At 46.4% G+C, this 24,121-nt stretch overlaps 1 protein-coding gene across 2 annotated transcripts in view; it reads right to left on the bottom strand.

Annotated features, from left to right (window-relative positions):
• Positions 1 to 71: 71 nt before the first annotated feature.
• SLC43A2 (solute carrier family 43 member 2) overlaps positions 72 to 24,121 on the bottom strand; it is a 29,391-nt gene continuing 5,341 nt past the window's right edge. The window contains exons 3-14 of one of the 2 annotated variants that reach the window (XM_085240628.1): positions 21,148 to 21,337; positions 20,177 to 20,232; positions 19,394 to 19,470; positions 14,434 to 14,526; positions 14,102 to 14,235; positions 13,490 to 13,692; positions 12,753 to 12,896; positions 9,275 to 9,413; positions 8,725 to 8,857; positions 7,722 to 7,795; positions 5,915 to 6,038; positions 72 to 5,061 (exon numbers count right to left, since the gene is read on the bottom strand). In XM_085240628.1, coding sequence (XP_085096754.1) covers positions 4,900 to 5,061; positions 5,915 to 6,038; positions 7,722 to 7,795; positions 8,725 to 8,857; positions 9,275 to 9,413; positions 12,753 to 12,896; positions 13,490 to 13,692; positions 14,102 to 14,235; positions 14,434 to 14,526; positions 19,394 to 19,470; positions 20,177 to 20,232; positions 21,148 to 21,337 — 1,529 coding nt within the window. In that variant the 3' untranslated portion in view covers positions 72 to 4,899. Of the gene's footprint in view, positions 5,062 to 5,914; positions 6,039 to 7,721; positions 7,796 to 8,724; positions 8,858 to 9,274; positions 9,414 to 12,752; positions 12,897 to 13,489; positions 13,693 to 14,101; positions 14,236 to 14,433; positions 14,527 to 19,393; positions 19,471 to 20,176; positions 20,233 to 21,147; positions 21,364 to 24,121 lie in introns of both variants that reach the window. The other variant, XM_031556400.2, reaches the window with a different exon arrangement.

Here is a 24,121-nt window from a genome sequence, read left to right on the forward strand (position 1 = left end):
ATGCTTTCATAGTCTTGTTAGGAAGCAAGAGATGCTTTCACGATGCTCAGCCTCAGAAGGAAAACTAACGATTAACTTAACACCATATTTATTTGTAGATAGCACTGTGAGAACGCACATCACCTTACAGACACGTAAAAGGTGACACCGGCCTGCCACAGAGTGCTTACATCTCAGTGTTGACGAACACGCTATGAAACCAAAATCTTGGCAACAGGAGGAGGGTTCTGAATAATTGGGTTATTTCAGGAGTAATAAGGGAGTGGCAGGCATGAGGAAGAGGAGGATGACAGCATGGAGCACAGCACACCTGATAAAAACAGATTGCATGACAGGCAGAGCTGCACAGGTAGAAAAATAAGGAGCTGTGGAGTTACAGTTAACATGACAGACTGCACCTACAGAACACGGCACTGTTTGAGCTATTTCCAAATGTGATCATGGTGAAATGTTATCCAGAGTGGCTTTATTTCTATTGTTTTCTGGAATTCTAGTGTGATATTTGCTTGTATTATGCAGAACTATGCATTTCTGAACAAAGAGGTAGGGGAATAGCAAAAGCTCTGCAGATGCAGGAAAATAACATTTGAAAAAAAAAACCACACAACAAAAGGGAACAACAAAACAACAGAACTTGCAGATTTTAAGATGCCATTCTTTTTCCCCTGCAGTATCTGCTTTATATTTTACGACATATTTCCCAAATCCATCAGCTGTCAAGAGGGAAATCTCCTACTTGCAAACATTTTAGTGATTTACTGTCTTTTTTTTTTTTAAACCAAAAGAAAAGAAAAAAAAGAAAAGAAATCTTATTATCCTACGTTTCCTTTGCAGACAGAGGATATTTGCTGGGCTTTGTTATGAGAGCTGAATATTACATTTGTTGCTGTAGCTTTGCTGTTAAGTTGGACTGTCAGCAAGATATTCTCTCTTATTTTTGTATATATTCATATCCAGTTACATCTTCAGGATCCAGATACTGTGACAATGGATGCTGTTACAGGTCTCCAAATAAGAAAAAACGGCACAGGTTTTCTTTGCAATATCATTGTTGCATTACAACTGTGAAGACTCTTGATGAAGCTTAGGTACCGACAAATTAGGGGAAGGAAAAAATCTATTATCCTTCCATCCCCATTCAGTTTCTCTTAAAAAACAAACAAACAAAACAAACAAAACCCAAACATTAAATGCATGAGAGTTTCCAGAGACCAGGGGTAAGTGAAGTGGCATTTATAGGTGCCACCACCTCCACGCAGTAACATCCCTGATGGAAGGCTCCTACAAACAGCAGGCACCCACAGATCATGTTTCTACTTCAGTACATTCACATGGGGATGCTTCTGCTGAGAAGATGAAGCTTTTCCCAGGACCATTCCTTCACATTTCTGATATAAGTGAGGTGAAGAAAAAAAACAAAAACAATTAAACAAACAACCTATTCCTATGAATAGGTTGGATGCCTATTCAACAAGGCATTCTAGCCTTTAGGAATAACACATATTGATATGTATTGGGGAATTACAGGTAAATGCATTGATCTAATTAATGTGTCTCTCCAGGATTTGGTTGTCCTTTTATTTATTTATTTTTTTTTTTTTCAACATGGGTGGCTCATGCACACCAAGAAGTGCACTGGGAATTTTCTTAGTCCTGCATCACTTGGCTAGGCAGCAGCGATGCTGTTTGCCATTCCAAATGTAAGGAATTCGTAGTTACATTTCCACAAGCATCAAAGAACAAGGCAAACTACTCCTGAACAATCATACTTAACAGGACCATCTCAACAGTGTTTGTTTCTGTAGCATCCAAGGCAATGTTTAGAAAAGGCTGAAGCCAGAATACTTCATCTTCTTAGAGCCCATGCCTACATAAGGTTCAGCATTTAAGCAATTATGTCAGAATTAGCACAGTTGGTGCACATCTCACATGCAGATACAGATTTGTAGATAGGTAAGTTTGAGACTGATTTTAAAATTAGTTTAGTTCACAATTGTCAGAGTCAAACTCCACGAGGTCAGATCAGCATTCTACCCAGCCCAGCGTATATTTTCCTCAATCTTTGATAACATATTCTTGGAGATGGAGTGTGGAGAAAAAGATTAATCTTTTCTTGGTGTAACTTTCTTATTTACAGCAACTAAAATCTCCCTGAGTTATTGGATGCATCAAGCCATTGTTTAACGAGTCCCTTGTGTTTAAATAATAGCAATAATAATCTGTTCTCTATCACGTTCTACAGCAATAAATTTCAGCGATCGACTTTGGGCTGCTGTGACAAAGCACTCCCATTAGTCTGCTTAACCCTAAACAACTAAAATTCATTGTGTACCCACCTGTCCTTAAAACTGCAAGCCAAAGGCACACTTTACTCTTAGTCTAAAACACAGCCTAAAAAACACATGACTCAAAAGGCATGAGCTCTATTCTTCACAGCTGACCGGCAGCTTCTACACACTGTGACATATCGGCAGAGACAACAACCATATATACCCAATGTTTTATCAGATGAAACAATATCAGATTAGACAGTTTCCCTAATAAAGGGCAGGAACTGAGAACTGCAGTAGGGAGGTAGATGGCAGGAATAAAAGGGTGCTTTGTTTAATTTAGCTACACGCACTTCAAAGGCAGCTGCATCTCCACTGTGCCCTCATGAAAATGTGTCACTCTCTGTACTTCTCTATTTTGCAGAGGCATTTATGTCAGGAATTCAAGTGGAAGAGGACGATATCACGTTCACTATTTTGAAACAGAGGTGCTGCTGAGTTAGCACACAGCCGTCCTTCCAATCAGTCTACTTAGGGATGCGGCTCAGAATCGCTCACCTGTCTGAGAGCTCATTGAAAAAAAAGATACGTAATGTCATTGTCATGTAAAATATCTTGGAGCAAAAGTAGAAATCTTTTCCACGGTTTCAGAAGAAGTGTAACAATATAGAATGCAGAAACCTGCAAAAACCTTCTGGAAATCTAGCAAAGCTGTACTAGTGCTGGTGGGTCTCTAGACTTGTACCAGGAGAAGAGAAAAATCAAACTAAAAGGCTGCCTCCATCATCACTCAACACAAAGGATGTAAAGCTGGGAACGTGGGCAAATCATCACCAAAGCTAGAGGCCAAACAGAAAAATGAAAATCTTCAGAACAGCATAGTGTTGACAGCAGGCAATAAGGCTGCCTTGGAACAAACGCATTTAATAAAGGCAACATGTTAAAAAAAAAAATCCACAGATGTGTAAAATGTTCAAGTGGCAATTCATTTCCAAATAAGTTATTGGAGACTAAAAGGTACCGTGAGTGGAGCACCAACTGAACTGCCACCGGGTGCCAAGGGCAGCAACTCAAGATGGCGCTGCCGTCCCACACAGCCCATCATCCCGGTAACCCGGAGTTGGCAGTTCAGAAGACACTCCATCTTCATAATTGATTTATTTCTCCCCGCCAACCTCCCTGCAGTCACTAGTTCAGCCACTGCAGTGCTGCACACAACGTGTGGTGGCTGACATGAGTCACAAGATACAGAGGCTGAGCTGCTGACCTCGAGGAGAAGGTGAAAGGGGGGAATGTCTACTTTAGGCAAGGCCTAGGAAAACCATTATAAAAATAAGTGGGTTAAGAATTCCCTTTGTATTCCTTCTATGGCGGATAGGCCCTGGGGCACCTTTACCCACATGTATTGCTCTCCAAGTCAGCTTCACCATACAATCAGTCACCACGTACTCTGTCCAGACAAAGCACCGACAACACAGAAGGCTTTTAATACGGCCAAACCAGCAGCTTTTTGGTCAGTCAGAGTAACCTGGTGTTCAGCAGCTTGGAGCCTGTGTCAGAACAAAGTAGATAAGCTATGGCTAGAGGAAGAATTACTTTGCCACATCACCCTGCCATACATCCACAGGATCCAGTTACCAAACACAAGGAGTGTTCTGCACTCTTGACTCTTTTCAACAAGAAGTCAGCTTACGACAAGTGAACACCAAGGTATTTGGAGCCCCAGAACCAGCTTCAAGAAGCTTCTCCACTTTAGTAAATACACCCTGCTGCTCCCCTCCCAAGGTCACGTTGGAGGGAGGAAGAGGCAAAAGGCAACAAGTCTCAAAAGCACTTCATCGGTAAACAAGATCCAGTTCCTATCTCAACAGTTCCAGGACTGCAAGCAGTTTACAACATGTACAGGTGGCTTACAGGCCGAGAAGAGAGGAATACCAGCCTTTGAAGGCTTGGTGTAGGACCAAGAACAGTTCAGTAGGCTCTTCATTTCTGTGTGGAAGGCAGATCCATTGCTCACAGTCTGTGTCATTGTAGTAATAAAACATTTGCGAGCTGTCAGTGCTAGCAGCCAACGTTTAGCAATACACTGAAGCCGTGCTTACATACGAAGGAATAAATCCTCTTCCCTGCCTCAGAAACAGTCTGAGATATCTCTGGATAGGCAGTAAAACTGCTGAGTCCAGCTACATATCAAGCAGAAAGACCATTATGAAGCCTCAATGAAAAGAGGAGAGTGCAACTTACATCTGAGACAGTCAGCCAAGGTTGGGAGAAGAGGAGAGAGAACAGCATGTTACATTTGCAAATTCAAATTAAGGTCTTTCTTCCCTCTTCCCCCATCCATCTCTTCCTTCTCAGTTTCCTATGCAGAGCCTCTGCAGCTGAAGAGTGTGATCAGGGAATAATTTAAGACAATATCTGTGTGGCCTTTATAAAAAGTCGTATGTTCTGGAGTAAGGAGTGTGAAGTCTCCTCCTGCCATATATCTGAGGAAAGCTCAGTCATGATGTCCAGCCCTCACTCCAGTGATGAACAGAGCCAGGAGAGAAAAAGCCTGGCTTACACCACAGGTAGAACCCACGGATATGGTAGGAACCTGTACAGGGGAGATTGCATTTGAAGCACCAGTTTAAACAAAGGCTTCCTCATTGGGAGTGCCATTGATTTTGAGGAAGAGTTTGGAATCTTCAATCTTCTGTTTTCTTTCTCTTTCTAGCCTGCGTCTGTAGCAGACCAGGTAGATTGGAAGGCAGAAACCCAGTAAGCTCAAACCAAGCAAGCCAACGTTCACCTGCAGGAAGATAGACAAAACAGGCAGGTTAAAACAACAACAACCAAGTCACTCATGCCCAGTTGGTCAAAACCCAGCTCACGTCACTCAGCTACAGGCAAACCAGGAGACGCCCTGCTCTCTGTATTGGCAACAACATCCTTTGTATTTTTATTTATACTCCGGTGCCCAAAGCACCATGCATATAGATTAAATAATGCAAGAGTTCGTTGCTCTAGATCTCGGCTGCAAGAGTCTCTTGTTGCACACAACAAGGTAGGGATGTTCAAGGTGCATTTCTTTTCCACCAGCAGCACTGTGCCATGTGTTGCTGGAGAGCAGATGTAGGCACATGCAGCCTAGAGATCAAGACCTTTCAGAAAATTGACACATTACAGTGTCAGTGAGCTGCCCAGACTCTCAACAATACATCACACATTTGTCCTACCCTCAAAAGCCACTTGGCTTTCCCAACATTAGCATCAACAAGTCAAAATTTACTGATCATTAGAGTTTATTGTTATCAAGAGAATAGTGAATTTCTACTGCATTTGAGGGCAGGACAAATTAACTCATTTTTACCTTACAGATTTTGACCTCAAAATCTGTGCAAATTGTTTGCGAGGAAATAAACAGCAGCCTTCTCCCTTCCCACACACCAGTGAAGGGTTAATGCCATTCCCTCCCAGGGCCTCATTACTCACACAGAAAAGGGTCTCTTGGACACCACCAAGGTAACAGCAGACTGAGAGACACGTACACTCCCTGCTGTTTATAACCTTGGTCCACGCACAGGGGTGTTTTTGTTTTCAAAGAAATGAACCCAAATCATCTTCACCACTGAACCTGTGTATTATATTTGAGAATAACTTGCCCAGAGAGGGTCTCCTTCCAGAGGTCCTGTTAATGCCATAAACAGAGGCTGCTGCAGAAGGGCAAAAAGGGCACTGATCAACGACTGCAAGCCTGTCAAGCTACCAAACTGAGTAGAGGGGTATCTGTCAACAGAAAAAGCAATAGCATTATTATATGTCACCTTGACTGTTCACAACACCCAGCTCAGGTTGCACTCCCAGTAGATTAGCACAATAGAATACAGTCCCAAGAGAGGCATAATATGAAGAACTTTTCTCTCCTGAACTTATGTACAGCTACCTTTTATTCTAGAGATTTCAGTTATATGTGGTGGTGAGCACAGTGCTCTCTAGATCAGAGCACACCTAGTGATGGAACAGATGTCTGATCTCATCCTGAATTCAAAAACTTAAGAAATACCAGATCTAGCACTTGTTTTGTTGTACTGTAAGACAGATGGAAGTGCTTATACAACTACTCCTGTTGCAAAGGGAAAAGAGTGTTGACATTTACTAGTTAAAAAGCAGGGCCTCTTTATCCAGATGACAGCACTAGCAGCTATGCAATCATTCTCATCTGGCCACAGCAATTCGCTCCATTTAGAAGTGAGTGAAACCTGCACAACAGGTTAGTGTGTGTTTTCCTTTTTAGAGGACAAGTCTGATCCCATGTCAAATTAAACAACACTGCTCATTGGAAAGTGCTGAATATCAGATACTACTAATGGAAAAATAAATCTTAAGGGCAGTCTAACATCTGTCTCTTTTCACAACTGAACAGTGTTTAGAAAAAGTCAGGTTGGAAGGAAAAAAGCCAATTAAAATTTTCCAATATTCAAATAAGTCAAATTGAAACCAAAAATAAAGAAGTTGGAAAGAGCTGCAATGGTGAGAGAGGTTTAGCTTATAAACAAGCTGATATCTACAACAACAGACATTTACCACAATGGGGACAAAAACATTTTGCTTCCAGCTACCATAGAACCAAAAGTTTGTATGTTTTTGATTTAATGTCTGAGATGGGTTTTTGAATTTGGAATACACAGGCATTGAGACCAAAGCCTTTCACAGAAGGAGTCTGGGGAGCTTCCATCCATGGAGATATTCAAAACCCAAGTGGACACAGGACTGGACAACCTGCTCTAGCTGACCCTGCTTGAGCAGGTGGTTGGATTAGATGGTATTGAGAGGTCCTTTCCACCTCAACCAGTCTGTGATCCTCTGAAAGCCAACAGTTTCTTCCTGTTCTCTGCCCAGCAGCTCAGGACAGAGAGGCAGATCTGTTTTCAGACTGAAAAACATTGCTTACTAAAGAAGAGAGTATTTAGATCCAGCTATCGATAGCTTTGATCAGTTGGAAGCAGGATGGATGATCCACCTGGGAAAGGGAGTATGCCTCACTAATTGGGCAATGCTTTACCAGTGCAATTTCAGAGCAGACCAGCAGCAATATGCTCAATTATGTTAATGTTTTACAATGTTTTACCCAGACACATACACATAGCTACCCATTATAATAAAAAAAAGCCTTGAGCTCTTACTATATAACCATAGTGCCAATGCCTAGTGTCACCTGCACAACTGATAAGTTATGCCTCTTGTCCTGGCAGTAGTTATGCCAAAGGGGTTATCAGTTTCCAAAGAAGGAATGTATCAGCCAGGACTTCCGTCCAGCTACTATCATGCCCAGCAGGGACAGGGAATGAAAACTGCATTATTTTTCCCCTCTGACAGACTTCAATTCCCGATCTCCTCTCACCAGGACTTTTTATCACCTCAAACTAGTTTATCTGTCCAGCCTCATGTTATAGGTAAGCAGAGACTTACACAGCTGCATAGAGGCCTCCCACTGCTGAGTGGATAAATCCTCTCACAATCGTGTGCAATATGAAGGAAAGAATCTGCAAAGAGAAGAATAAAATGTCAAGTGCTAGATGCCAAGGGGTATCAGACCCCAACACACAGCCATTCCTAAAAGCTGCTCTCCTTTCTAGTACATAGGCAGACCTAAGCAGCCCAGAGCCCAAACCTGAAGACAGGCACAAGGAAATAACTTGTATTCATCTCTAAAAGCAGTGTTTTTCCTTACTTGCTGACATGTCATGTATAGTTAACCTCAGAGAGCATAAGACCTCTCCCTTTTGTAGATGGCACTGTTGCAAAGACACATACCCAGGAAACAGTAGCAAGTGTCACAACATTCTCTTTTTGAACTTGTGTCCAATTTAGTTAAATTTCCACAAGTTATTGCAGACAATATGCAAATATGAACAAATGACATCTGTTTGCCTATGTCACCAGGGTACGTCTAAGGATAGTATAAAAAAAAAATAATCACTGAACTCATCTGCCAAAAGCAGGTGGTGTCACAAAATAAATATTATAACAGGTTTATAATCCCACAGGTACCATTGGGCATAGCATTTGATGCAGAAATAACCTGCTGTATATACTGGCGTCACAGTCAGCAGCTTAAATCAAGTCCAGGTCAAAAGCATAGGCACTGCTAAGAGCACCTCAATAGGGAAGTATGTGCAGTTACAGAGCTCAGCTGCACAAACTCTATGTATAAACCACAGATCAACTCTGCCATTTTAACCTAGAGAAGCAAATGTAGTTATCTCACAACGTGCAAACTGAATGGTACTATTTGTTTCAGCTTTAAGGCTGGGGTTCCTACAGCAGCACAGAGATCTCCCAGCAATGCCAGAACACCCTCCTGCCATCAGCTGGTTCTGCTGGTTTGCCAGCTGTCCCAGCATCGCTGTGCCTGGCATTTGGACCCATGCCACCAGCCCCTCCAGCACACCTCCATTTGAGACCTATTCACCTGCAGCGGTAGATTGGGAATGAGACAGGTGACTCCAAATCCAACCAGCAGGACATTTGTGAATGCAAAGGCATTGGTGGCGTTGGTGATTTTCTGGATCTGACGATCACGTTTTTTCTTTTTCTTGTCGCCTCTGGAAAGATAACAAAACCTACATTAGGAAAAGCACTTTCAGCAGCTGCTGAAACTCACAGCAAGATTCTCCGCATGTCATATCAACTATCTAAACCACTTTGTCTAGAGGTCTGGCTATGGAGATGAAGGGATCTCCATCGGTGAAAAGTAAGGAACAAATGGCGATTATTTCAGTGCTGCTGCTGTCATACTAGAATGAAAGTCTGAGTCGCTGTGCTACAATTTAGATTTGCTCCTCTTAACTGATCTTAGCAAACATGGAAGATGCAATCCCTTCTTCCTTGCAATTATCAAGTCTTCCTTCAAGCTTTCTTTTCTATAGTGGTGAACCAATATCCTTTTCAGTCTTCTATATATCATCAGAAGAAGAGGCCTACTACATGGCTGCATGCCCTGCGTGGTGCACACTACTCACTGCTCAGCGTTGCTCTCCTCGTTATCTTCAGAGCCATCATCGCATTCTTTCAGCCTCCAGTCCATGATGTACCCAATCACAGGCGCTGTCAGCAGGCACAGCAGTTGCAGTACCCCAAAAATGGAAGTGTAAAGACTCACTGCAGGAAAAAAAAAAATAAAGAAAAGATGCTAAGGGTGTCAGTTCAAGGGATAAACATTGGCAGGAAAAACAAAAAGGACAAAAACTTCCTCCTCGCTGTTCACCTTTCCTATTAGAAGCCCAGATTCCGTGTACTTGCAGATTAACCTGCAGGGCTGAAAGCAGCTGGGATGCAGAAGTCCTCCTTCTGTTGTATTGTTAGAGGAGCATCAGCCCAACAGCAGGCAGGACCAGCAGGGGCACCCAAAAAACTGCCTTGGGCCAGTGAGGTTTCTGCTGGCTAGGAGCAGCAGGGAAAGTTCTGCAAGTGATGCATCCTGCACAGCATCCCTGCCTTAGTCATCTCCTCTGCTGCCTGGCAGGGATCTCCAGATGCTGGAGCTTCTGATCTGCAGAAGATGCAAGGACAAGCCATGCTGGGAAGGTGAAATCTATGCCATTTTGTGAAGAATGGATTAGTTAGGAAGTGCCTCTATGGGGGGGAAATCAGCAGCAAGTAACACAGCATCTGTGAGCAATCATTAAAATTTCAAACTGGTAACAATTCCCTGCGTATTAAACATAGGAATAGTGTCTACATGGCTCTCTAGGGGAAAGTTGATGCCAGCAGACTTAGAAGAAACCTCTCCCCTTCTGTTATCAGACAGTTCCCCCACCCCACAATGCTTTTCCCACTTCCTCTCTGCACATGATGGATCTGCAGGCATCACACAGAAGGGCTGGTGAGTCACTGTACCACAGCTCTGAAATAAGGATGTGATTCCAAAACTGACTATCTCAGCACAGAGCGCTCATGAGTTACAGCACTGTAAGCAAAAGCAGCCAAGAAGAATTTTAGTTTATCCCTCCCAGTGCATCGCTTGGGGCTCTCAAAACAGTACAGCCATGACTTATACCAAAAATCAAGGTGGTATTGGGAGAGAGGTTTCCAAGAAGCCTTCCTCTCCTATGCAGTCATAGCAAACCCCAGCAGGGCTGCCTCGTAGTGCCCAGGCATGGCACCAGATGATCCCTTCCTGGCTCCAGTTGCTGGCTGGGAAACTAAGAGGAACTTCCAGCTCCAGCCTCTGAACTCACATTCCTGCCCCCATTACCTCTGCACAAGCAAGCCCTGACGTGGCCCCATATCCCATCTGCTGGAGCCAAAAGAAACAGGTGGCATCGCCCTCTACAAACACTCCCAAAGCTGATTTGCTCTTGCGTGGTTATTTTTTAACAGAGGGTAAGAAGCAAGCCATGCTGTCAAGTTTTGTTTCTCTGTGCTACTCTGAACACTTAATCTTAGGCTCTAAACTCTGGGAGCAGAAGCCAGCTTCAAGCAGGGAACGAAGTTTATGGGGACAGCAAGAGGAGAGGTCCTATAGGAACAATCTCCTCAATTTATCTATCATAAAAACTGTCACTTCCTAAGGAGGAAAGAATATGAAGCAAACACCAGCAGCTACAGCAGAAGCAGAGCAAACAGAAAGGCTTGCAGACGTGGGCACAACCCTTTATACCCACTGTTCTATAAGTCATTACGTCAAACTGCCCTGAGGAATACAGCCAAGTTTTCCAGCCTGTCCTGGTTCTTCCCAAGGTCTCCCAGTACAACCAGATTTGGAAGCGAGGTGACAATTTATGAAAGACAAAGCCAAATTAAAAGTCTCAAACACAACAGGTCTCCTCTCTCCTGCCTTCCCATGGTACAGTTATGTGGTTGTTTAGAGAGCTTCTGTGTTCTCTGGCTTCTCCCCTCCACCTTTTGAGGGTTTCCAGAAGACAAGGAGCCACACACTGACTGCTTTTCCACCTCAGTGTTTCACAACATGAGATGCACAGGAAGCAGGACTTCCAATAACACAGTGCTTCACTGCAGCTTCAAGACTTCATGCTCTCTGATTGCCCTTAAATCCTTCTCTCCTGGGTATATTTCAGTTTTCTTTGACCATAACAACACTGTCAGTTCTTTTCTCCCCTTGCTGAGTATTGCAGGTGGGGGGAGCTCTCTGAGCAAACAAGTAAACAGTGCACAAACAAGGAATCCGAAGGAGCAGCATCCCATCCTCTCCTGATGGGCATGAATTACATTTCTAGAGATCTGCACGCCTGACACTGCTGTGATCAGACAAAACCACTGTTTTGCTGGTGCCATGGAAACACCAAGACAGTGGATTGCACTGCAAGCCCAGGCTGCATTTGGGGGAGGAGGGAGAGAATGGGAAGAAATCTTTAAGGTGGCATAAAAGGACAATTCACCCAATAGACACAAGTTCTTTTTTTAAAGCATAGAACTTGATTGAAACAGAATTGGCAGCATAAATTGATATTAATCTTAAAATACTGGGAAGAGGGAGAGGAAATAAACAGAGCAAACCAGAGGAAAAAAAAATAAAAAGGAAAAAAAAAATCACAGTACAAGAATTACAAGGTAAGCAGAAAACTGAGCTGTGCTGAGAAAGGTAGGCAGCATGAAGTTTGTCCTGTTTACTGTTTAATGCCTAAACTGGCTCTTGAGCCAGGAGATAAAGAGCTGAATGCTGCAGGCTGTCAAATGCTCAAACAAAGCAATTCAGGGAATGCCAGGGCTTGGAGTTTCCTTCCCTCCCCCAGAGCTCACTCCTGTTTTCAGAGGAGTGCCTCTTGATTTATCAGCTTCATGCAATCCAGATTTAACAAGTTCAAACTGGATCTTACTACAAAGGACAAAAAAAAAAAAAAAGAAAAAAAGAAAAAAGCTAAGTCTTGTTTTGCAATCCTCTGTATTTCCAACAACAGTCAACTAATGTACTCTTTCCTGTTTGCTCCATGTACTGAATCAGAGCTATAAATACAAGTCCAGCACAGTGAGCGCCCCTGAGCCTCCCCACACACACAGGCTGCACAAAACAGCCATGACTTCACTTCTCCCACCCTGCTGCTGGGACCAGACACCCAGCCCAGCCAATGGTCACAGAGTCAGCTGCTCTGTATGCTGTGTTTGCTTAGGATAAGTAAAGCAAATACCTGACGAAATAGGTTTCCCAATTAAAAAAATAAAAAACCCACAGTCCACCCTGAGAGGACCACTTTCAACAAGCTATTGGAAGGAATATCATGGAATAGCATTTAACAGACGCTGGGCTAAAATTAGATTGACATTCAAGTGTCCACCTCACTGTCCCTCTGTCCTGGGCCACCTCCAGCCTTCCACTGGACCTCACCATCAGTCAGCCACACCAGTAATTGCTGTACATGGTGTGTTTGCTGAGTAATCAGTCATGCTGACCTCTTGGAAGGATCAAGTCTGGGTCAGCACCCAGTTCCAAGGAAGCAGATTAAAGTCACCCTTCTTGACTTGGCTTCCAAGTCACCCTACCTTGGCTTTCATCTCCGGACAGAAACTCAAGGATGGTGTTCATGGCCCCCATGTAGAAGATGAGCCGCAGCTGAGTGACACACATGGTGATAAGGCTGAGCAACAAGATGGGGCTGAAGACACTCTTCATGAAGGAAGGAGAAGCTACAGAAGGAAAAACAGAGTATTTGAAAAAGGCAGCATGGTCTTATAGACAGGCATGACTTCAGAAGAGGCTGCAGATCTTGGGTTAGCAGACCTTCTGGCCAATCATCCCAGCATGGTCCAGTGGCAGCCCCCAAATCTGCTGAGAGCAGCTGTTCTGCTGTCTTACAAACTTCCTTACTGAACAGTGATAGATGCTAGGAGTTTGGTCACCACAAACTGCGGCAAAGTAAGTCTCACCCAATTCTGGTGAGCAAAGCAAGAGGAAACTTCAAGCCACCTCCTTCTGCCATATCCCTGAGGAAGGAAGGCTGGAAGGTGGCAGCAGCCAGTCTAAGAGACAGCAGTGACCAAATGTGCTGCCCTATGGCCATACCATTACCCATGTGGTCATCCACACCTGGCAACAGCATACTTCAGCAGGTGTACACAAGCAGGATTCCTTGTGTAACTGAAATCTATATAGCAGTGCCTGGCATGTGGCCCTGCCAACATACGGAACGCGTATCACTCTGTCTCACGTAAACAGGCCTGGAGCAGAGCACCAGCTCCTGCATGCACCAGCATCCCCCAGGGCACGTGGTGAACCACACCTGTGCTGTCAGGCTGGCACTTCACTTCAAGGTCCACTGTGGACAGGCAGAGCTTGTTGTTCTCTTGCAAGGCTGCTGACTCTTTGGGGCCCTTCATGGAGCTCCCCACGCTCAGTCGGCGTCCCACGGTTGTGACTTGCTTGTAGAACTGCTTCCCAGTGATTTTGTGGTCAAATCCCAGCCAGCTGAACTTTATTTTCACCCTGTTGGGCAGTAAAGAGAACGAGGGCTGCAACACAGGGTGGGAGTTAGAGGAAGCAGAGTTGTGGGAATCAGGGTGTGGGGGGATGCAAGGCACTAGGTTTCCACCTACAAATCCACAAGTCATTTGGATCCAGAGCAGACAGATGTACCTGGACCACTTTGGCACAAGTCAGTATAGGAATGCTTATTGTTACAGGCACATCATTCTCCTTCATGGTTCCAATGCTTTGGAAGGTAAAACTTTTCACAGATATTCACCAGTCAAGATATAAAGCTAATGTGAGACATAAATCCTCACCCTCGGAAGAGCTGGCAGCAATAAGCAACATGTAAGGGAATTCCCTGCCCACTCTTCTATATTGGCTGTGAGGAAGGTTAGCCCCCAGGGCTCATCTAGATGATGCTTACGTATAGTCCATGTCTTCTGGTCCCGGGAAGGGCTCCAGTGGCCAGTTGAAGAAGCAGTTGAGGAAAACTAGTCCTGCACAGCTTGCCCAGACGAGCAGAATAAGGATGAAGGAGACCCCAAAGTCATATATAACCTAGAAAGCAGAAAGAAATATGATTTTGGCTGTAAGAGCAGAAAATCTGTAAACATAGACAGGAACTGAATCTTGCAAAAGCACATCTCTAAAAAAGTGCTTTAACAATTCATCCCTCTTTCTTTCGACATCATTGCTAAATGGTACAAATCTCCAGCTAAACAGAACCGGTAATGAGTCACAATCCCACATACTCACCTTGATTCCCGGGAAGGTCACAGCAGAGGAAGCATAGGAGCCAATCATTAGAGCAATGAACGTGGAACGGAGGTCACCAAACATATTGGGCAGCTGGGGACAGAAAAATCAGTTGGAACAGGTTGTTGACCAGGTAAGGGAGGAAGAAAGGAGGGGAGAAACCTCTTGAGAAGATGCTGGCATTCAGAGTTAAGAATTCTGGATACCAGAACCCAAAAAAAAACAAGCAGTTTTGATCAAGAATGGCTTAGCTCATCAGGATGAAGATCCGCAGGCTGTATTGGTATCTCCAGTGTCAGGGAATGTCTACAATCCACGACTTATGTGCTTAACAATACTGCTTCCTTCCAGACTGACAGCATGCTTTGCATTGGTCACCTTTAGCACAGGATCCTTTGTTCCAGTCCTTGTGCTCTCCTTAAAGATTCCTTTCCCCAAGGCTACAGCCACCACCTCTGTTTCTCTCCAAAAATCCGTGCTCAGGTTCTCTGCCAATCACTCTCCTTTTAGCCAAGAGTTGCTAGAGATGGGCTGTGACAGCTGCACAATGCCTAACACACCTTGGGCTGCCAGCTTTGTTTATACACCTTGGGTCAGCACATAATCTCTGCAGTAGACTGGAAAGCTCCTGCTATAACAAGAAGGAATAGGAACTAACACGAACTGTGTTGCTGCTACGTTGCCAATGCCAGCCAGGTTCCCCCATGCAGACAGACTGTGTAAGTGAGATTTTGTTGCTTCCTTCCTGCTCTTTCAGGTCACAGAGTCCCCAAATCCACTCAGGCATCACTACCACGTCAGCCTTGGGGGTCTCCAAGGACACTGCAGCTGCCTTCAAGCACTGAAAGCTAAACAGCAGTTTTCAAGACAACAAAATGATTTGGAGAATATTGGATCGAGTCTGAGCAAGCAAATGCTCTCATCTCATTCTCATTTCGGTGCTGGAAAACAAATCCATCTTTTCCAGGAGCAACATATAAGGCAAGTGAATCAGGCTTGTGTCACAGCGGGACCGGCGTGTTTACAGCACAAGTATTCCTGCGCAGGAACACTTGAGGATCCATCTGGCTGTTTATCATCCCTCTGCCTCACTGCGGAGCTTTCTATGCAGCACAGCCTCCAGGTCCTCGGATAACCCCAGCCAGAGAACAGCAGCAGCAGACGCTGAGCCCCAAGCAGGCAGGCAGAGGCAGAAAACGCTGCACTTCTCTGCAGCAAGGAACCCCACACCCATCCCCACATCCCTGCACCCGGGAGAGCTGCCAGCAGGCTGCTTTTGGGAGCTGCAGGCAGGAAGCGGCCAAGGATCCAGAAGGTCTGTTACCAGGCATAGAAATCCCTCCCTGAAAGCGCTAGCCTAAAAAAAACCATCCTAGAAAAGAGCATCTGCAGGATGAAATAAATATCTGCAGGTTGCAGGGACTGGCCACTGTCAGCAGGCAGGGTGTTTGTATAATCTTGAATACCCCAAACCGAAAATAATCTCCAGAAATTACAACAAACAGCTGCTGCTGCTGGAGAGCTGTGAGCAGGGCGAGAGCTGCACAAACACAGCTGCTTCTTGGCTCGGGTTGCTCTTCCCCAAAGTCTCAGAGATGACAAAAAGCCTTTTTCATAAGCAGCTCCCAGGTGGGTCCTTCAGCTTTGGGGGTACCAGAGAACCAGAGTGAGCCTGAAAGCAAGCAGCTACTTTTGGGAAACCCAAATCTGCTTCTGCTTCGGTGGGGACAAGTCCTAGAAAGGCTTGAGACTTTGGAAAATCTTGTTTGGCAGCAAGCAAGTGGCCGGATTAAAGAAAATTGGACAGAGGAGATTCAGTGGGCTGGATAAGATCTTATCAAGTGCAACTGCTAACACCGAACACTCAGGAGGAAAGGAAACCTGAGAGCTGAAGGGACAGAGGGAAGGGAAAACAGCCTGGGTCTGGACAGAAAATCCCTCAGCCTGCAAGCGTTAGCACTGGCAGTGCCTGCCTGACTCCAGGCTGAAGACCAGCTACTAAAATAACAGGCAGTATTTACTAAGCCAGATTTCCAGCATAGCAGCGAGCACTGGAAAAACATGAACCCTAGGGATGAGAAAATAAAGAAAGAAAACAAACACAGAAACCACAGTGCAAGTAGGATCTTTGCCTTCTGCCAACAGAAGGATCTGATCCTCAGTCTGACCTTATTCCTGCAGGCCAGAATTGACTCCTCCACTGACTTCTGCCTATGCTGGTATGAGTGTCTCAATTCTGGAAGACCTACCATGAAGAAATGTCTTACATCTTCTGTTTAAAGGTCATTAACACTCCAGGTATAATTAACTTCATGCCCTGTCTGAAAGACACCGACTTGATTTTGCCACACCGGAGCTGTTTTTTCCTGGAGCCCTTTACTACAGGTGTGCAATCCTCAACTGATAAAAATCACTTCCTCGTTTCCTCTTGCATGACTTCTCCTCATTTGCCCTATAATAAGGCCTTTAATTAGTTTTATATGTTTTCATCTTTTCCCTGGACACACTCCCTATACAAAAAGTACCACAAAAAACACCACAGTGGCATTACCAAAGCCAGCTTCCCTCCTATTGCAGGGACTGTTTGAAAGAACAGAAGAAGAAAGAAAAAAAATATATATCAATAAATAAAAATTAAGGGACTGAGAACTGGACTTGGAAGTGGTATTTCCATTCAAGCTAAGCTTTGTTTTCCCTATCAGGGGGTATATTTGGAAATAATACAGACAATAAAAACATGTTCTCCAGGAAAGCCTCAAACTGCCTGCTTTGTCCTACACATATGGAGACTCCTGTTCCCGTCCTCCAACAAACAAAAGATCACAGAGCCCTAAATGCTGCTAATATTTCTGAGCAGAGCAGATTCCCTGCACAGAGATGCCCCCCCCGCTCCGACTACAGGGCGCTGTTTGTAGCAGAAATGAGAGCAAAGCAGCTGCAATTCTTTGAAAGGAAAACAGGACAGAAAACAATCTATAAAAGGCTCTTTGTGGTAATTTATCACACATGTTTATTTCTTTGCATGGAATAGCTTCGGAGCAGAACCAGTGCCAGATTCCTGCGTTGCTGTCAGAGCCACCAATACGGATCTGTTTCCATTTCCAATCTCCACCGTATATTGGCTAAGAGCAAGTCACGAGGCAGCAAGCTCCCCTCTGCATTTTAACAGCAGGCACAGCCTGACCTTGTTCCCAGAAGCAGGAACATCACGGCTCCCCCTCCTCCCCGGCCGGCAGCCCGGCCCTGCAGCACGCCACGTGCTGTCAGCAAACCCTGGGGACTCAGCACCAAAAACACCTCCGACCCCAAGAGACAGCTATCATGGATTGCAGTTCCACGCTGTAATCCTCAGCAATCCCATTTATCCCTCAATTCCTATAGGAGCACAGAGGGTCAGATTCTCCATCATAACACATCGTGCCCATGCAGGCCAGTCCCCAGCACTCAAAAAAGCACCCAACCACTGCACACATGGAACATGCCAGCCACTCACCACCCTGGGGTGACAGGGAACAGCACAAGTGTGTTTCACCCATTTCCTGGAGTGCTCCAGGTTGCTAGCAGGACAAAGTCACCTTGCTTTGACTCATGCACACCGAGCAGCTGCGACCTGCATCAGCCAGCCCAAGCTTGCTTGGCAGCAGGCATTGACGTGTGCTCATTGCCACTTCTACACAGCAACCTGCTGTCCCCATGTGTCTCCCTCATCACACTCCATCCCTATAGGTCACAGCAGGAAGGGACCTGCAGGAGTGCCCCATATCATCACGGAAAGCAGCTTGTGACAGCAACTTGGATCATTTCTCGGAAGGTTTCGCCTTTTTCCCCGCAGATGTACTTCCTCAGAGCTGAGAAACTGGCTCATTAATGAGGGTGTTAATAAGTGGCTTTGTTTATTTCTGCTGCTGCTAAACAGCCGCAGAACAGCACATCCAGTCTCTGCCCTGCCCTCCCATCATCACCAGTGGCTCCAAAATAATCAGTGACCCATTAATAACCACCTAGAGAGACAAGAAGCACTGCTGGCAGCCATGAGATGGGAATTCTGTCCTCTCCCCCCAGTAGCACCAATGTGCTTCTCTCCTCCTTGCTTGTATTTGAAGCAGGATGACATTTGCCCCACAGATCTCTGGGAGCACGGCCAAGGCTTCCAGTGAAGAACATTACATACGTCCAAGAGACTGACATCTGCACACAGTTTTGAAAGCTTTGAATACAAAAGCAACAGAAGCAGCAACATCACAGTGCACCCAGGGATCTGCAAACAGCCCCTGCCAGGTTTAGGTCTCAGGAGGTCAGGCAGCACCTAACTCATGTTAAATTAGAGGTAACCTTAACTAGCAGTTTAACTTTTAACAGAGAGCTCAAGGCAATGCAGTTGAAATCAGAGTTTTCAACCAATGCTTCCCAGGCTGTTTTCTAGGAGATTTTCTGCCCAGCCCTCTTTCAGCCTCATTGACATAGGTAATGAGGTGGAAAATGAAGCAGCTACTTGGAGAACGATACTGCTCCCATCTCCAGGCAACACGAACCCCAAAACACAGCTGACAGTTGTAGACCGATGCTCCTGACACAACCCATGGGCTGAGCTGACTGACGTGGCTGGGCAGACAGAGCCCAATTCACTCGGTGGCTCAGCATTTCTAAGGAAACCTGGATGGGACTTTCACCCTTTTGTGCCAAAGAACCACCATTCTCCTAGGGAAGGGATGCAAGAAGCACTCGCAAGAAGCTGCTTCTAACCCACTGCAAGAAGGGGGGGAAGTAAAGGAAAAGCAGCCTTGGAATAACCAGCTAACACCCAGTCCTTCAGCTAAAAGAGTGACTGACCCTTTGTACCAAGCAAACCCACGTGCTCATCAAGCTGCAGGCAAGAGATCCACGTTGCTCCTTCCTGCTAGCCCAGCTCCCAGCCACGGTAAGGAATAAATCAGGAGTCAGGTGTTAACTCTTTGCTTACCGTGAGTGATGTGAAGGTCATGCACATCCCACCAAAGCCGTTCAGAGCCAGCGCGATGAATATCAGCACAGACAGAGCTGTAATGACAAAGGCCAAGTGCTTTTATGGGGTGGGGAGGGAAGGGAGACCACTGAGCCCCCTGGACTTTGGTCCTGACACAAAACCTCAGCAGTAGTTCAGCACTCTGGGATGTGCCATGCTGCCCCTGACCCAGCTCATCCCACCAGCACCCATTTCCCAGTCACATGGAGAAGGATGGCTTGGGTGCAATGGCCTCTTGGATGGATGGGTCTCTATTCTGTGGTGAGTAGGTTTGCTGATATAGCTTGTCTGAATGGGTCCTAGAATCATAGAATGATTGGATTGGAAGGGATCTTACAACCCACCCTGTTCCAAGCCCTGCCACGGCTGGATGCTCCCTACCAGCTCAGGCTGCCCAGAGCCCCATCCATGGCCTTGGGCACCTCCAGGGATGGGGCACCCACTGCTCTGGGCAGCAGTGCCAGGGCCTCACTGCCCTAAGTAAAGAATTCCCACCTAATATCTAACATAAATCTCACCTCTTTTAGTTTAAAACCTTTTGCCTTTGTACTATCACTACCAGACTGTGTAAAAAAATTGCTTTCCCTCCTGCTCATGAGCTCATCATGAGGAGGATCTCAGATCTGCATATAGAGCACACGGCTCTGTGCACCCCAAAAATGCAACCATGGCCCCAAAGCCCACCCTGAGGCCTCCTCCCAGCCCCAAAACCTGCCCCAATCAGCACTAAGGCCGACTCACAGTTGGGGTTGCTGGCACCATATGCGATCAGCACACAGGACACAGCAAAGCAGGCACTGAAAGGGAAACAGAACTATGAGTCTCCTGCAGAATGCTTGACATGGGCTAAATCACATCTCCCTCTCCCTCCTTAGCACCTCGTTGAGCAAGCTCTGTATAATTTGTGTAAGAGGGAGCTGGTGATTTGGAAAGAAAAACCTAAGGAAATACCCAAAGATTACAGAGAAGCCTTGCACAAGGGCTGAAGCAGCAACATTCCCTCCCACGGCTGTGACACAGCTCTGTCTGGACCCAAAAGCACTGTTGGTTTTCCAGCATAGAGCTTTACCAGCCTTCCCCTCGAGGTGACCAAAGGCAGCAGCAGCCCTGGTCCTGCGACTCAGCTGCAGTCACAGCTCCTCTCAGGTAGCTCTGAGTCAGACTCGCTGTTTTCCCCACCCTGCCTTGTTTCTAGTTCTGAAAACCCAGCAATGCTGGGGTCCAAGTCACTGTTACCCCCACATGCTATTACAAAACCTGCAGATGATCTTGTTATCCAACTCAGAAAGCAACATGGATGCCAACTGGCAAAAAAAGGGACCTAGGAAAGGCAGGCAGGACGTGCCTATCCTGGGGTTAAGTCCCCAGCTTGCAAGCTCTGATGTAACATCTTGGGTTTGTGCCTCTCAGGACACAGCTCCCAGCCCAAGGAAAGAGCTACCCACTGTGACTCACAAGTGACTCCTCTCTTCCCCCAGGCTCCATCTGTCCAGGGAGCTGAAGCTCGGACACCGAGTCTCAAACCCTTCCCTTATGGAGCAACTCACCGTGCAGCCCCAAACCATCCCGGAGCTGTTCCAGTGCAAAGCCAGCAACTCCCAGAACAACCCCCCCCACCCCATTGTTCCTGAGGTTGTAGGGTTATGCCAACAAGCAAAGCACCCAAACAGCACCCATCCACCCCCAGCCCACCCTGTGCCCAGGACACCAACCTGCCAAGCAGTCGCAGCTTGCGAGGGCCGTACTTATCCATGACAATGCCCAGGGGCAGCGTGATGGCACTGAGCAGGAAGGAGCCAATGGTGAAGGCCAGGTTCAGCATCTCATCCTGCGCGTTGCACGAGGGCCATTTGTGCTCTGTCGTGGTGCTGTTCTCAGACTCGGGGCTGTCGGTGAAGTTTCCTGCACGGGGTGATAGAGGAGCATCGCTGCAGTGTGTTGGGATGGGGAGATAGAGATAAACCCTGTGATTCACTGAACGTATGGGGATACTCAATTCTGATTACAATCAGTAAGAAATGGAAAAAGGAGAGAAAAAAGGGGCATGAGAAGGGGAAGTTGATGAGCTCAGCTGGGAGCACCAGGAACAAATCTCCCACCAAGGAGCAGCAGGGCAACAACCTAAGGACAGGGCAGAACCACCTGAGGACAGAGCTTTGTTCATTTATCAAATGAGGCCCCTGCAGTCACAGGGCACTGCCTCGGTAGGACGGGAAGGGATAAACACAAAAATAAAGCCCTCCCTGAGCAGTGTGTCATCACAGATTTTTTTTCTGAGCTAAACTGGAAGATCTCACGGCATCCAAATCAGCTATTTCAGGCCCTGACACTGAGCTGACAGGAGCTGGCACAGCTCGAAGGACGAGCCTCCTGGCCTCGCCATGCAGGGACATGGTGGCACAGCCACCCGGATGGGACGAGCTCCACTCCTCCAGGCATGCAGCTCACCAGTCACTAACGAACTGATGAACCCACAGCTTCTGCCCCATCGTTAGTATTTTCTCTTCTTTCTCAGAAGGTCTAGGCCATGCAGATCGGTTACACCTCTGGCTTTCTGGTCATGCCTTTGCATGAGGAGCTGCGCATGCAGACTCCCACGCTGCGCAGAGCTCGTGTTGTGTAACAGGCACAGAAACAGGACGGGGAAATATAGGAAAAAGAGAGAAGCTCCCTTTCCCCTGCAGCAGCAGTTTCAGTGCCTCTTGTCACAAGTCCATCCCAAGAATGCTTACATCCCCTACAGCAAGCATGTGTGCCTTTAGACTTTCATTAACCCAGAGCACTCATGTACTCCACCCCTCCTTCTCCCTGCACTTATCTGACGTTTCTGTAACCTTTGCTGGGATGACAAAGCAATTGCTCTTTTTTTTTTTTTTTTTAATACTGCTGCAGCAAACCAGTGACAGAAAGCACTCTCTCTCCTCCATATTTAATAATTGATCTGAGAAAGTTCAATACTAAAGGAAAATTAGAGAGAGGAGACACCTACGTGCATGAAGCAAAACAGGAGATTCCCAACGAGTTGCAGTTAATTAGCAGGAATCCCTCATATCCCAGTGCCTAAATGCTCTCTGCTTGCTGTGCTCAGCATCCCCTCGTGCCAACCCATGTCCCCATGGATCACACCACCCCATCCCCATCTGCCCAGCCCTGGAATCACAGCAGTGACTGGTCTCATCCTGCTTCTCCCAGCTCCCATTTGCACCCTGCTTGCCCAAACAATCCTCCCGGCTCTGTGTCAATGGCAAACAAACCACCTCGCAGACGTCACATCTGAGCAGCAGCTCAGAGGTGATATCAAACTTTCCTCTCCCCCCTCCCAGACTTCTGCAAGGTGTCCCCATTCGTTTTGCTGCAACATGGTGATCTCAAACTGTCTGTGATCAGTGATCACTGTTCCTTCCCTTCGCCATTTGCTCCTGGTGGATAATTAATCCATTCTTTTCTAGCTATCCTAGCTGTGGATATGCAAAGTGACAGATGAGGCCTCAGAAGCCCCATGTCCCACCATCAGCATCCCTGTGGTAGGGTGGACAGCAGACCTGAGGTGTGCCTTTAAAAGTCAGCTTTAGGCAGAGCTGGGAGCCTTTGTAGTTTGCACAGAGCCCCTAAATCCTTGGATTTAGGCTGGGCTCAGGACTCTGAGCACCACTGCCTGGCAGCATCCCTGTGGGACAGGGGCTTCACCCACAGCATCTCAGTTTCTCGAGCTCTCTGCAAGTTCGTAACAAGCAGAAGTGGACTACAGGCTGAACTGAGACAAACAAGGAGGGGAGGGGGGAAAGAGTGACAAAACTGCAGCAATTTCCATGTGTCAGCACTCTGCAGAGCCTGGAAGGAGGGTGGGGAGACACAGGCAGTGCAGTGACCTTACAGCAGCACGTGTCACCAGCCCTCAAACCTAAAGGGACCTCAGAGCAGAAACGCTCAGAGCTGGAGCAAATGTATTGATGTTAACATATCGATGGACACAGTCACAACCTGACCCCAAGGAACAGCAAGAGACAGAGGCAGCACTGCAGCAGGATGGAGCAGGGCACCCAGCACCTTGTTTACAGCAGCTCTCTGCCAGTTCTAAGGAGGGGCTGGGCGATGTGGAAATACAAATTGTTTGTGAAAACAGCAGCAGCCCCTGAGCAATGAGAGAAAATCCAGCGAGGCGTAATGGAAATGATTCAAGCAGCCCTTGGCACCTTCTCATCCTCTTGGAGCTGACACTGTAAATAGGGCATTTGTGGAGAGGTGTAGATGCAAGCCTACCTGTGTGCCATGCAAACTGACACTGGGCACAGCAGCACAGAGGCTCAGGCCATGCACGGTCACTGCTTTCTGACCAACAAGCAAGAGGCTGCAAGTCTTTATCAGCAATTACAAGAGCAAAGTGCCTGCTTTTACAGCTCTCCCCTGCAAGCAGCAGGATTTCTGCTGCCCAATTAGTAGTTGGAGTTACTATTTAAAGCATGGTAGAGCTTAGGTGAGAGGAAGGCTGCCTTGGTAATCATTTCTGTCAAGCTCATCTCTGGGATTTGTTCAGGCTGCAACGTTTAAAGCCATCCTTCCTCCCAAATTAAGAGCTGTCGGTTCCAGCAGAGGGTCAATTATTAACTGCTCTTTGCCGACCTCTCTGAGTCTGCAGGAATGAGCCTGGCTGTTCCAGGGGCTGCTGCCATCTCACACCAGCACCAA

The sequence above is a fragment of the Meleagris gallopavo genome, chromosome 21, assembly GCF_905368555.1.
Source record: "Meleagris gallopavo chromosome 21, MGAL_WU_HG_1.1, whole genome shotgun sequence".
NCBI lineage: Eukaryota > Metazoa > Chordata > Aves > Galliformes > Phasianidae > Meleagris > Meleagris gallopavo.